Here is a 14,143-nt window from a genome sequence, read left to right on the forward strand (position 1 = left end):
TTACCTCTCAACAAATAAACTAAAATATAAGAAATCTAGGGGCAGCAGCACAAATTTCAGCAAATAGCAAAGAACCCAGTGAAGCACCAGAAACATCAACAATATTTTTTCCATAAAACTGCATACAGAAGAGAATTAATAATGAAAAAATGTTAATAGTTTCCAGATGAAAGCAACAGTTCTGCATAAAGTGTTAGTAATTATACAGGTGAGAAGCAACCCGTTACCTCTACAGCAATTCTTAGTAAAGCATTATGATTCCATTGAACGGGCTAATTCTGCATCAGAGAAGTTCTGAAATATTAAGAGGGACTAGAAAAGGAAAATTTGTAATATTCCTCAGGTATTTTCCTCATGTATATGACAAACAGATGAACTGCTGTCTGGAAGACTTGCTTGATAAAGATTCTCATTAACAAAAAAATGAGACATGTAGTCAATAAAAAACCAAGAAATAAGTAAGAGGTCTGCTTATAAAATGCTACATAATTGGCAATATCTGTCATATGCATCATATTACTGGAATCAAGCAAATAATTCACTTTTCTTCTTTAAGCTAACATGTAGAAAAATATTAGCCTTCTCAAGTCACTTAAAATGAAGGGACAATCACATGGACACCAAGGCCTCTTCAAGGTGTGTGTGAAATTTCATACCAAACTACAATATTTTGTCTACTTTGCATAACACAGATAGCAAGAGTTACACTGCATTTCTACTCAGCAAAACATGAGTTGTTAAAATTTAAACATGATAGCACAATCATGCTATCAAATTTTATTGATACTTTCCAAGTGAAGACTGAGCTTTGAAAAAATATCAAAGATTTTTCAAATGTGAGTTAGTGCACAAGATGTTCATTCTACAGATCAAAGAGCTCAAGTTCTTAAGGTAGTCATGGCAGAACTGATAAAAGCCAAGTTTCAATTTCAGACAATAAAAAATACATTACTTGTAAGTATATCTTATGTGTGCAAGAGTGTTTGCAGCTCATGAAACTGACAGGCCACAAGATCTTTGCAGGGCCACACAAAGTCTGAGCCTGTCAGGCGTTCTTTGAAACCAAGCGAGCCCTAACTTGAAAAAGGCTGATGTGAAGGATTTTCTTCTAAATGCTGTTACACCCTGTCCCCCTCCTTACACACGTGTGCATACTGGAAATGTGACAAACGCGAAGCGCAGCCTTCTGTCATCTTTTTGAGACAGCCCTGCAAGGTCTCAGAGCGTGTACGCATTCTGCAAGGTCCAAAGTTTTACTGGAAGAGGGCCGAGCCCTGAATTTCAGGTGTTCTTCATTTTCAGCATTTACAACTGAGGAAGTGACAGAAAGCGCAAATCTGTGGAAGCGCCAAGGGATAAACACCGACGATGACGCTCCACCCGAGCTGAAGTTTCCCAACCCGCCCAGCCCCGTCACACACAGGCTTCCAAGCAGAAAGTTTCCTCCCAAACTCCAAGGACTCGAATACCACAAGGAGCACAGTTCCTAAGCACCTCTTCTGCTCCCCACACCAAACCCGCGTGCCCAGCCCCGGCTGAAGGCACAAGGCAGGATCCAAAGGAAACGCGGGCAGCCGCTGGGGGCTGGCAGGGAGCGATCCAGAGCGGAAGAGGGTGCGGTGCCACGGGACAGCCGCGCCACCACGGCGGGAAGGGTTAACCCTGCCTCGCCCAGACCGCCTCCCTCTCGCCTTCCTTCCTCCCCTCCCTCTCCCCAGCCCGGCGCTGCAGTTGCGCCCCGTAACTCACCTCCACCCCGCCCTTCTCCTCATCGCGGCACCGCCCCGCGGGCAGCCCCGGTGCGCTCTGGGTTCCACGCCTCCTCTCCCGCTCCCTCTCTCTCTCGTCCCCTCCTTTCCTTCCTCCTCCTCCTCCTCCTCCGTGCCCTCCCCTTCCCGGAACTACGCTTCCCGGCGTGCCCCGGGAGCGCGCGGCGGAGCGCGGGCCCCGCGGTGGAACTTGCCCGGGTGTTTCCTGGCGACGGGGGGAAGTGCAGGAGCCGCCGCCGCCGCGGAGAGTGGGAGCCGTGCTTCTCCCCTCCCCGCTCCCGGCCGCCCGATCTACCATGAGACCCGCCATCTTCCCGCTCCTGCCTGACCCCGGCTGCCTCCTGCTCCTTCTGGTAAAAGCCGCCGGTCCCCCGCTGCCCTTCCCTTCCCCGCGCCGGCTCGGGCAGGGCGGTGCTGGGGTGGCCGGCGGGCCCCGCTCGGGGCTCCTCTCTCGCTCCCCTCCCCCGCCCAGCAGGTGCCGGCGGCCGGGAAGGAGGGAGGCCGGGAGGGAGCGGCCCCGGCGGCGGGGCCCGGCGGTGTGGCCGAGGCCGATAGGCTGCGCGCACGGGGTGGGGCCGCGGCCGGGCCCGGGCCCGGGGCAGTGTTCGGGCGGGCGGCGCGGCCTGGCCCCGGCTCCGCGGGTGCCGGAGCCGGCGGGAACGGCCGTAACGGGGCCGCCTCTGCAGCCCCCTGAAAGAGACTGGGCCAGGTGGGGGGGGCCTCCTCTGCCAGGGCGGGAGGACGTGGTCCTAAGCTGCGCCAGGGGAGGTGTAGGTGGGACGTGAGGAGGAATCTCTCCACAGCAAGGGCCATTAGACACTAGAGTGGGCTAGTGCCCGCGGAGGTGGTGGAGTCACCGTCCCTGGAGATGTTCAGGAATGACTGGATGTGGCACTTGGTGCCGTGGTCTAGTGGACACGGTGGTGTTGGGTCATAGGTTGAGCTCGATTATCTCAGAGGCCCTTTCCAGCCTCATTGATTCTGTGATCTTTAGTTGACAGACTACAGCATTTTTTTTTTCTTAGGCTTTTTTTAGGCTGGCATTACACGCATGACCTAAGCCACCTTCCAGCTTTGCCAGTACACAAATGCAATCATTGATGTGTGTGTTTTGTGGAGATAACTTGCTTGCCCTATAGTTCATTTTTTTTTTTTTTAAAGAAAGAGGAACCAGGCTGGTGTGGTGATTCATTCTTACTTTTCCAGACATATATTGGGTCAGATTCTGGATCTTTCATAAGTGATTTGCAGAACTAAGGGGGACTTGTGTGAATAAATTTTAGTAGGATTTTTCTCTTAAGATACTAAGGATTTTAGTCAATCCATTTTAAGCATTTGGAAGAATAAAATGGGCCAGAAAATTAAAGAATAATTGGAGGTAGTGGTAGATAGAAGTCTAGAGGTCCAAGGAGGAGTACAGAGTAATATAGCTGTTAAAGAATGGATGAACTGGAATGGGAGGACACTTCTGTAATGAACAGTACAAGTATTCATTATCCCTTTGAAATGTGCACTTCTAGCTGAGTAAGCTCTGGGTAAAATAGTATGAACTTGCTGTCATTTCAGGGTTAGAAAATGCATATGATTGGTAGGGTTTGAAAAAACACACTTGAAATGTTTATATATAGACGGCAATAGCATGCTAAAACACTATATGAGAGACTGAAGTTAGGAACCTCATACTTTTCAGTCATCTGTGTATTAAAACAATATTGCTTATGTGCAAGATTGGTTTTCACTATTGTTTTACATACAGACTAATGAGCAAAACCAAGGATCATGTACTGTTTAAAGACACCATGGAATGTGTCCATTAAATAGACAACCACAAATTTGAAAAAGTGGGGGGAAGTCAGTGAGTTTTTCTTTCTTCATGGCACAGTTGATCAATAAGAATTATGTTTGCCAACAAAAAAGAAAACTAGCAGGAAATAGCTGCAACTATTGATCTGCAACTTCTCTGTATTTTGTCTATTTCTTTGTGTATGGGTCATTTAAACCCATTTCTAATGTGGTTTAAAATAATAGAATACATAAAACTTTAAGAAGAATACAGTTCATAGGTTTGTTTTTTTTAAAAAAATACAATTAAATGCAATGTTATCTGTGTAATTATTCAGTGTCATTTTATCAGCCATGATCCTGTGTTGTAAGATGCCTAGTTACATGAATCAAGCCAGTGAATCATTCCTTTTAGTAGGTTTGTTAAAGGTTTTGGAAAAGTTGTTCCAAGCAGTCTGGGAGTGTGAAGGGATGCTCTTTCTTTAAAAGGGCCGAAAAAACTTTGCGTTGTTCAAAGAGGCCGCCCCCCACCTGGCTGCAGCCTCCTTTGAAAAAACTTTGTGTGTTGTTTGTTTTCTTGATACTCAGTGTCCCTGATGTCCCTGAGATGTATCAGATAAGCTTTAAAGTTCCGGTAACTTTGCTTTTCTTGTTGCCAACTGCCTGGAATACTTAAGACCAGCAGTGCAACTTGGCCTTCTGCTCCATATCTAAGGGGTGTGCCGCCTGACGGAGGCTCTTGGAGCATGGCATATTTTGTGGATAAGTGAATTTGTTAGTGTTACATCAGGGGTTCATAAGACAGAATACACACTGATATGTAGCTGTGAAAACAGCTTGCTAAGCTGGTCTTGCTTAGTAGTAGCAATGAAATTATCAGGAATTCTTTTCTGGACTTTCTGATAAGCAAATTTCTTTTCCAGATGGGAATTTAATATGCTGCAAAAAAGAAGAAAAGATACAATGTCAAATCAAAATAAATTCTCTTGTCTAAAGTTTGACAGATCACTACAGTTGTAGAGGGCTTTGTGTCTCATATTCTTCTTCCGTGCTAATATTCTTCTTCCCTGGTGTCACTGAAGTTTGGGTTGACACGAGGGAGATAGCAGTGCAAAGAGATACCTGCAGTCCCAGCACAACTCTGCCCTTCCAACTTCTCAGCATTGTACTGGGCTGCTGGGAGTTGAAAGGAAACTGGAGCAAGGACAGGGGGGGTGCAGGCTGGCACGACCCCTGCCTCAAGAGCTGAGGAGGGGTGAGCAGTGCACAGCACAGACTACAGAGGGTCTTGTACAGCTGCTTGTTTGTAAGACCAGAATAAGAGATGCACAGAAATGTCATGGGGCCCTTGGAGAGTGAGATCTTTCTGCCTTGTTGGTATGTTTCTTAATACTGGGCAGGACACATCTTTCAGATGAATCCAAGACAGTGGAATGAATGCTGATGGGAGAGTGGCTCATCACATTCTCCTCTAAGGCAAGGTGTGGCTCTTTGGCTTTGCTCCATCATTCTGTATGTTTGCCTGTAGTCGCAGTCAGATATACTTTGCCTTTAAAGAAAATTCTAGAACAAGACACTATTGCACATGCTTCTTCTGCATGTGTTTGAGAGGCTTGTATTGCTCAGTGCTTCCCTGGGAGACTCAGGCACAGTGCCCCTGAGCAAAAGCTGTGACTGGAGGAAACCACCAACGGATAGTGAGGGAAATGAAGAGGGAAGTTCCTAACTGGAAAAAATACTGTGGGGTAATATTTTTGTTTCTTGTTTTACTGCCACTGCCTTTCATGTCGTGATAACATAACACCAGGTACCCAAGTAATGAAAGTAAAATGAAATAAAAATTGTCTTTTAACTTAGTGTTAAATATGTAGTAAGTTGCCCAAGGAGAAGTTGAACTCTGTACATTTTATGCCTAGACCATATATCTGTGTATTTGCCTCTCCCTGCATTTGTATTAGAAAACTAAATTTGTAATTGAGACTGCTGCTCAAAATACCATATTCTGAATAGGAGCATGAGTCAGAAATTGTAATTACAGGCAAAATTTAGGCCGCTGAGCCTTATACAATGAAATAGGTTCCTTCCAAGGGTAGCACTGGACTTCTGAGTTGTCCATTATCTGCCATGATTTCTAAATGAAATAGCAGGTAACTGAGGAACATTCCTCTTTGGAGAGGGGAAGCAGGGGAGTCTTGAATTCCTGTGAAGACAGCTTGTATTCTTAGTGCTATGCTAGGCAAGTTTACTGTTTGGAGTGCTCAGGAGGGAAGAGAGAAGAAACTGAACTGTTTCTTGGAACAGAAGACTCGAACAATGCTGGAAAATGTCTAAGTGGGTTATTGACACTAAGATCTCAGAGATTCTGTTGCTGGTGGCTGTGATGACACACTCCTTGCTTTTTCCTTTGATATCTTTACTTCCATAATGTGCTGTGTTTTTTGTTTGGTTGGGTTTTTTTATGTTTTCTTGGCAGGACAGCTTTCCTAAGCAAGAGACTGGCCCTTATATTGCTTTCTCAAGAAAGCAGAATTACCACATTCTATATGGTTTAATCAAGCCTACTTCATTTGAAAGACTTTAGGATTCTATGCTGCTTTCAGGAGAACCAATTTTTCACCTTGCAGACTCTTTTATAAGCCTCACTTGTATAGCTTCCAGATATTTTGTTTGCTTAAGGGGAGGGAATTGTCTAATGCATAAGGCAAGTGTACAAATATGCTGTAAATTTTATACCAGACCTTCTTCAAAACCTCTTCAGGAGAGTCTAGAGATAATTCAAAAACAAGTGCTTTAATAATGCTTTAAGTGGATTTGGATGCATTAGTAGCAACTCGTTCATTATTCCCCCCCACCCCATTTGAGAGTGGGTTCTCTGGTGGTTTAGAGGAGGAAACAAAGCAACATTTGGGGAGGTAAGCAGAAGCAATACAGGGTGCAGAGATCAGAGCCTAAAGAATATTCTTCCAAAACTCCAAACTGGAGAAAGCTCCTGGAGAAGTAGAGGAGGAGAAGTGTGTTATAGAGAATTAGGAAAAGAAGTGAGATCAAATTTCCTTTTGAGTGTTCTGCCTTTACCCTTCTTTTCTCCTTGACATGTCTTCCTTCATCAGGAGCATCCTAACCATAGGTAGAAACACATGCAATTTTCTTTTCCAACACTTTTAGTAATGTCAAGTGCTCATATTGTCTAGTTAAAAAAAGTTCATACATAAGATTTTAGAAGTTTGAATAGCTTTAATTTTATTTTCAAATTCACTGTCTCTCAGGTATTTCTTTTTACATTGTTAAGAGTTATCCTGCAAAGTTATTGCTATACTATAACACTATCTCAGAATGTTTTTTTCACTGCTACTTGAGGATGCTCTGTTTTTCCAAACCAGCTGTAGCACTGTTTCCACACATTGGTAAAAGTGCCATGCAAAAAGCAATAAGGGATATTGGGAGAGAATTCTATAATTTTTCCTATTTTTATATATGCTACTACTGAGAAACTGAGTACCCTGGTAGTACACCCTTTATAGCTAAGAGCCATTCATGCCATTAAAACATGTGCAAAGTTCAGTACTGTGTCTTCCAGAAAAGCACATGTGACTTGGAGCTTCCTCTAGTGAAGGAAGTGAGTGAACAAAAACCTGGAAGCTCCTTCACATGCATGCACATAGACCTTTAGTGGAAGTGATCCACAAGATCTGCTCCATGGGTGCTGATAGGACATAAAATGTTCTCTACAGTGGCACTAAGCAAAATGCAAAGTGCAGTGCTCTGTGCCTTAAACCATATAGTGGTTGGAATGGCGAAAGCATTGAGGATGCACATGGTTACCTAAAGGCAGGTGCTCTGGGCATACTTTCAGCAAATAACTGGTAATCATATATGCAGCACAAGGCTTCTGCTGAACACAGTAAATCTCCTTTTCATCTGAACACAGTCAATCTCCTTTTCATCTGTTGTTGTTATGGTAAATGTTCTAGGTTTCTTCCCTCCCTTGTTTCTTGATCTATGTCTGGCTTTAGCAAGAAAGCTTTGATGGAGAGGAGTATTAAGAGTCTCACTGTGTTTACCTGATAGGATCAAGTTGTAGAGTTCTGATTTTTTTTGATTGCCACTAGAAGTTTGATCAATTAAATTTTAAAGGACTTCCTAAAGTCATCTGGTATTACTCCCTGCTCAGTGCAAGTCTAACTTGGATGGGATTGCTCAGGTTTTTTTCCAATTGTCTTATAGAACTCCAAGGATGGAGGTTCTGCAGCTTCTCTGGTCACTTGATTTGGTGTTGAATCAAAACTTTGTTGCAAATTTTCTTTGAAAAGTCTGTCTGAAGGTGTGGATTGTATATATTGTCTGTTGTCCTATCACTGCATCTTTGGGAAGAGTCTGGCTCTGCCTTCTCTATAACCTCTGATTAGGTCGCTGGTACCAACAGTAATAACTTTTCCTTAAGGGTGAACAAATGCAGCTGTCTCAGCCTCTCCTTGTATACCCTGGTCTCCTGTCACTACTCACCTTCACAGCCATCTGCTGGGCTTCATTTCCATATGTTAATGTCTTGTACAGGTGGTCCCAAAGCTGGGCAGAGTCCTCCAGATGTGCTCACACAAGTGCCAGATGAAAGGAAAGAATCACTTCCTGTGGTCTTCTGGCTACACTTTTGCTAGCACAGACCAGTGTGTGGTTGTTGCTGCTGCAAGGTCATGCTTCTGACTCTTGTTCAACTTGCTCCCCAAGACCTTTTCTGTAAAGCTGTTTTCCATCTGGTTGGCTCCCAGCCTGTTATTCCAACAGAGACACAGGACTTTGCCTTTGTGGAACTTCGCAAGGTTTCTGTCAGGCCACTTCTCCAACCATTTGAGTTATCTCTGAATAGCAAATATTCCCTTGAGCTTATAAAGCACTTCACCTAGTTCCTGTATCCTTGGGGAATTGCTGAGGAGGCACTCTGTTCCATCTTTCTGGTCATTCCTACCCACAAATCTCAAACCCAGTGTTGCTCTGGAGAAACTTCCTTAGAGGCCACTCGGACATGGTATCCGAGTTACAGCCTTTTGAGTTCAGCAGTTCAGCTGCTGTGTCACTCACTTCATAGTTCACTTATTCAGTGCATGCATCAACAATTTAGGTCTAAGGATCCTTTGAGGTGCTATGTTAGAAGCTTCCTAAAGTCAAGGCAAACAACATCCAGTACTCTTTCCTTGTTTACAGAGCTAAATGTCTTGCCACAGAAAACAGATTGATTTACTTATTCCAAATACATGCTGGATGGATGTGGCTTCTGGAAAGAAAGCTTGTTTCCATGATTCTCCTGGTGACCCAGAGAAAAAAACATTTGTTCTGGGTCTGTGTCTCTGTATACGTCCCAGTTGCAGAAGAGCTTTCTAACTTGGTCTTCTACTCATGTGAGTAATGCTTCTTTCCCTGGAACTCTGTTATGGGCTCAAACCTCATCAGTATAAAATCAGCCAAAGACAACATTGAGTGTCTAAGCCTTTTCTGTGTATTTTCTCTCTATGTCTCCTGCTAGCTGAGCAGCAGCCTACAATTTTCTTCCTCTCTTCCTCTCTTCCTTTTGTTGCCAGCTTACCTTGACATCCTTCTCTCAACTCCAGCTGAGCTTGGGCTGCTGCCAGCTCAAGCAGTGTGTCTCTCTTCCTACCAAGTATTTTTCTTACCTCTACCTTCTGTCTGCTCCCTCTTTTTTTTTTTTTTTTAACTCATCCAGAAATTCTTTGTTAATCCGTGCAAGTCTTCTGCCATGCCAGCTTTCTGCCCAGTGGAGTGGATTAGTTTTGAGCTCTGAAGAGGTTCTCCTTGAAGGTCAGCAGGCTCTTGTGGGTCCTTTTGGCTTTCCGAGCCGCGGTTTATGAGTGAACTGAATTAAGACTCGAGTCCCTTCAAGTCTTGTCACTTTATTCAATTGTCCTGTGAGGTACATATTTTTAGGTAAAAAATAAATATCGTAGTAGATTATAGATGGGATTTAGTGTGAGCCTCAGTCATATATGTAAAAGTTGCATTAGCAGTGGCAATGAAGTGAAACACAGGAGGTCCAAAATCTTGTTTCCTGAAAGATGTAATTTTTCACATTTTATGTGTTGGAGTCTCCCAGCTGCTTCACTTTGGGACCAAAATGAAGGTTATGAAGAGACATTTCAGGTATGTGGTTTGCTACATTGCTCTGTGGCTTAGATTTCTTTAATGACTGAAACTTTGTATCCTAAATGATGTTCAGGAAACAGGAACCTGAGCAGAACATTGAACTCTAGAAATGGAGGATAGTAAATGACCTGGTTCCTTGGCATGTTTTTTTGCAGCCAGCCTGTCTTCTGTCTTGTTTGGCATCAGTGATTCTTGCCTGTTTCTTGTGTGTTTCATTGAGGTGCATCCAAAAAAAGTATGAATGTCTGCAAGGGTTTTTGGGTTTTATTTTCATAAATTTGTGAAAATGAGAGAAGAAGAGCAGTCTAATCTCTGTTGTAAAATAACTGGCAGTAAAGCTTATATTTTGTCTCCAACTGGATTCGTGTGGCAATTGGGCATAAACACAGAGAGAACTTGTTCATTAGGAACTCTGCAAGGAAGTATTTTGAAAGGCAAGGAATAGGTGCCTGTTCCAATGGTCTGGAAAAAGCAAACAACAGCTGTGATAGTGTTTTGCTGTTTCCCATAGCTGTCGTGATTATGAAGTGATGATATAATTAACTTTCTCAAAAGCTGCACAAAGGGAAAGCTTTTCAGTGATGTATCCATATTTGTAATCCCAAGAAAAGCTTTTTGTTCCTTTAGTCAGTCTATCACTTCTGACTCTCGTAATTTACTGAAATCTCCTTTCTTAACTCTTGCTAGAAACACTTAGCTCCTAGATTCTTTGCCAGTCATACAAAGTATGAATTTTCATAAACGTGTGTATGAAACAACTTTTTTCCTTCTTTTTTTCCTTCTCCCTGTTGAGTCAATTCACTTGGGATTTTGGACACAATAACTAAAAGACAAATTGGTTGCTTCACAAAGGTAATTAAGACAGTATGTGGTGCAGGGGCTGAACAGTTAGGGGTTCTTTCCTTCTAATGATCCGTTAATTAGTGAAGGGAGCTCAGCGAGTGTTGCGAGTGTTCTGGCCTCTCAGGAATTACCTTCGCATAGCATTTAAATCTGCTTTGGTTAAAAAGGTATAATTGAAGGGGGAGAGGCCTTTTTAGAGGCCAGCAGAATTTGCTGAACCAATGCAAATGTCTACATATAATTGGTGTTATGTAGATAATAAATATTTTTAAATAAACCATTAAATAGCTGTGATACCTCGCTGAGAGTTTTGGTGGCAGTTTTGGTTGCAGCAGGCTTCCCTGTTGAGAGCAGTAAGATTGCTACATGAAGCTGGTTGAGTGCAGAGCCAGGGTGTCTGAAACTTGCTCCCAGTTCAAGCACTGCACCATGTTAGTGTGTTCATACTATTTTTAGGACCAGTCTGGAATACTTGCTTGGATGTTTTTGTGGGAGTCAGCTTGAAGCTGGCAGGTCTAATATTCCTTGAAGAGATGTAGACCAATCTCTGTATGATTCCCTTTTGTGCATTTCAAAATATCTGTGGTATGTGTCCGGCCATCTGCATTATTTATTCTTCTGCTGTCCAGAGTTATCCAGGATAAATTGACTGCATATGTGCAGGACCTTAGCAGCTGTTTAGGACAGAAAGAAAATAGGTCTTATACAGTCTGAAATTAGCCTCTCATTCTTCAAGGTGCATGCAGCTCTGGTCCCAAAGGTGAATTTTTCTCTTCAGGTTCAGGTAGCATTACTTTAATCAGTGCTTTTCCCTAGAAGATAAGCCAATGGATTTATTTGTAAAAAGATATCTTCTTTTTTTTTTTTTTTAACCTCCTCATTTGAATTGGGAGATTTTTCCAATGCCAGCTTGTCAATTAGAATGCAGCTGTGGAGTAGTATTTCTATTACACAGAATCACCACCTATTTGGAAAGATCTTTTCCATTATCTACTCATATGTCATTTTAAGGTAGCAAATAATAAATGCTAGCCTAAAAATTGTTTGCTAGATACAAGCTAATGGATGTCCCAAGAGCTTTAATACGCTATGATTGGCAGTTTCCTTGTATAGAGTGGAAGTTTGTGGAGTGTGCATCACTGTTATGCCTGGAATGAAGAAATAAAATAACCAAAGTAATGTAAGTTCAGATTATGTTTTAAGTAGATTTATTCTAAAGTTCAGAGTTCTGATGTTAAGGGAATGATAAACAAATATCATCAAAATGCCACTGTGTTTTAGAAAGCTTGTAATTTTGACATTCTGAGGTGTTCCTCATTTTGATTTCTCAGAAAAAGAGGGAGGAGCAACACTGGACTGAATCTCAGTGGTTTTAATGTGTGGGCAAACACTTCATACACTACAAGTGGCTGCATCACAAATTATTATACCTGTCTTTTGATAGTTGTACAAACAATACCTTAGCCTCTTGCTGCAGTATTAGCAGGTAATTTGAGGAAAAGTGGCATCTCAGTCATGTGGAAGGAAAAATAAAATCTGTAGCACAAGGAGAGACATAGTGATATTGGTAGTATTGGTGCTGAAAGCTCTGGATCTGAGGTTAGTAAATGGGTGGTTACAGGTGGGTTCGTTGTGGTGGAGATTGCGGAGCATGACATGACTGTGTCATAGTGAAAGTGGAAGAGGGTCAGAATTTAAGTTGAACTGCTAATTGCCACAGAATCATCCATAGTTTGCTGCACTGCTCCATTGTTTAGTTCTAACCATCATCACCTTCAGCATCAAACAAGGATGAGCTGAATCACAATGGCTGTGATTCTGTGCTTTCACAGGGATTTTGTTATTCAGAAGTACAAACAAGCAGCTGCACTAAGGTAAATGGTACAATTTAAACTGTAGTTTAAATTGTACCATTGTTTAAACTCCAGTTTAAAGTTATCGGAAACTGGCTTGTCCACTTGTCTTCCCTTATATTCCCTTTAGAGTGCAAGTTTAACCAGTATGATGTTTTGCATCCCTTTGGGTGGACTAGATGACCCAGCTGTATTTTTCATTTAAGTATTTTGTTTGTCTATTTGTTGCTTTTTCTACTTTTTTTTTTTCTCTTAACTTAGTGTCTCAGCTGCATGGTTTAGAGCCATGTCCAGTGTGGATATTTTTCTCGTGGAGGGCTAGTTGCTGTATGTTTATGGTAGTCATATTATATTGGCATTTGAGCAGTGGGTAATTCATACACACTCTTAAAACAAGTTCCAGCTGAAAGGTAAAACTGAACAGGTTTGTCTTTACTTAAAGTTCCCACCTTTCTTGATAAGGCAAAGATATGGAGAACTTGATGTTTTGGAGAAGAAGGGTAAAAATGTGTTCAGTATTGTAACTAGATTGTGTCATTAATAAAAACCTAAGCAGCTAGAAGTGCATAGGTGTTGAAGTTGATCATTTCACTTTAAAAAAAGTTGGTTTTGTCTTATTGAAGAATAAGCTCAATATGTAGTAAAATTTCTCAAAATAGAAATTGTGTTTATTTTTAAAGCAGTAGAATGTGTGCAGGCAGCAAGGATAGAAAATTCTGTTATCCACTAATATGTTCAATACTTCAAATTATTCCAAGGTAGCAAACATTCATGTGACATTAGAAATACAGATTCTGATGGAAACACCACATCTACTTTTGGTTTCTTCATCTATACTTTAAAGGAGAGATTCTGAATTCCACAGCCACTCATCCCACAGAAGGATGTAGAAGTTTTTGTTTTATTTTAATATGCATTTTCATCACCAGTCCAAAAATGAACAAAACATAAATACATTTGTATTATTTTAAAAAAGCTAATTTCTTGTTCTTCAATGGCCCTGTGTAAAAACTACAATAAAGAGCACAGGAAAGCCCATAGATTATAATGAATAGCAGGGTAATATGTTGCTTTTTGTAATGAGGAATGGAGTTAAAAGTACACAGTCTCCAATATTTAAACTGTCTAGAACAAATTTTTTTTTATAGAGGGTTTTACATTTAATCACAGTGGCCAAAATAGAGAACAGGACCTTTTTCCTTGATTTAGTGAAAAGGGGCAGCAAACTATTCTCCTCTGCCAGCCTTACCAAAGTCTTGACAAGACCAAACTGCTCTTTATTTCATATTGCTGGATCATGCTTTAACAAGTTGAGGATCCTAAGAGTGCTGGCTTTCATACACAGCAACAGCTGCTTAATTTGTGCTAATCATTTTGGAGATTGCATTTGTATTTTATGTGTGTTACTCCTGCTTGAAAGTGTATCCTTGTATTGTTGCCAAATAATCAGAGCAGTTGGCAAAATGGAAAAGAAAGAGTTATCAGAACATGAAGTGTTTTTTCCTAAAAGGCTGCACAAATGTGACCTTTCTTTTTCAGGGGAATTCTAGCTGCTTGTTTAAGAGAAGCAGCTTGGCAAATAAAATGCCTAAAGATTCAGAGTTTTCAGTTGTTTCCTGGGGAGCTGAATTTGTAGTTTTAAATCTGTGAAACAGGCTTTAGGGTAGATTCCTAGTTGTGAAGATTTGGAGCACTCTGAACATCATTCACAAATTAATATAGATGTTCAGACATCTGTTTACA

At 41.8% G+C, this 14,143-nt stretch overlaps 2 protein-coding genes across 3 annotated transcripts in view; one reads left to right on the plus strand and one right to left on the minus strand.

Annotated features, from left to right (window-relative positions):
* The window catches only part of INVS (inversin), an 84,580-nt gene extending 82,724 nt beyond the window's left edge, over positions 1-1,856 (minus strand). For both annotated transcript variants that reach the window (XM_054629548.2, XM_077183372.1), the window contains exon 1: positions 1,750-1,856. The gene's annotated coding sequence lies outside the window, so the exon portion shown is untranslated. The remainder of the gene's footprint in view (positions 1-1,749) is intronic.
* Positions 1,857-1,987: 131 nt separating this feature from the next.
* The window catches only part of ERP44 (endoplasmic reticulum protein 44), a 47,577-nt gene continuing 35,421 nt past the window's right edge, over positions 1,988-14,143 (plus strand). Inside the window, exon 1 of the mRNA XM_054629561.2 lies at positions 1,988-2,122. Within this exon, the coding sequence (XP_054485536.1) occupies positions 2,066-2,122 (57 nt within the window). The 5' untranslated portion in view covers positions 1,988-2,065. The remainder of the gene's footprint in view (positions 2,123-14,143) is intronic.

This window comes from Agelaius phoeniceus, chromosome 1, assembly GCF_051311805.1.
Source record: "Agelaius phoeniceus isolate bAgePho1 chromosome 1, bAgePho1.hap1, whole genome shotgun sequence".
NCBI classification, from domain to species: domain Eukaryota; kingdom Metazoa; phylum Chordata; class Aves; order Passeriformes; family Icteridae; genus Agelaius; species Agelaius phoeniceus.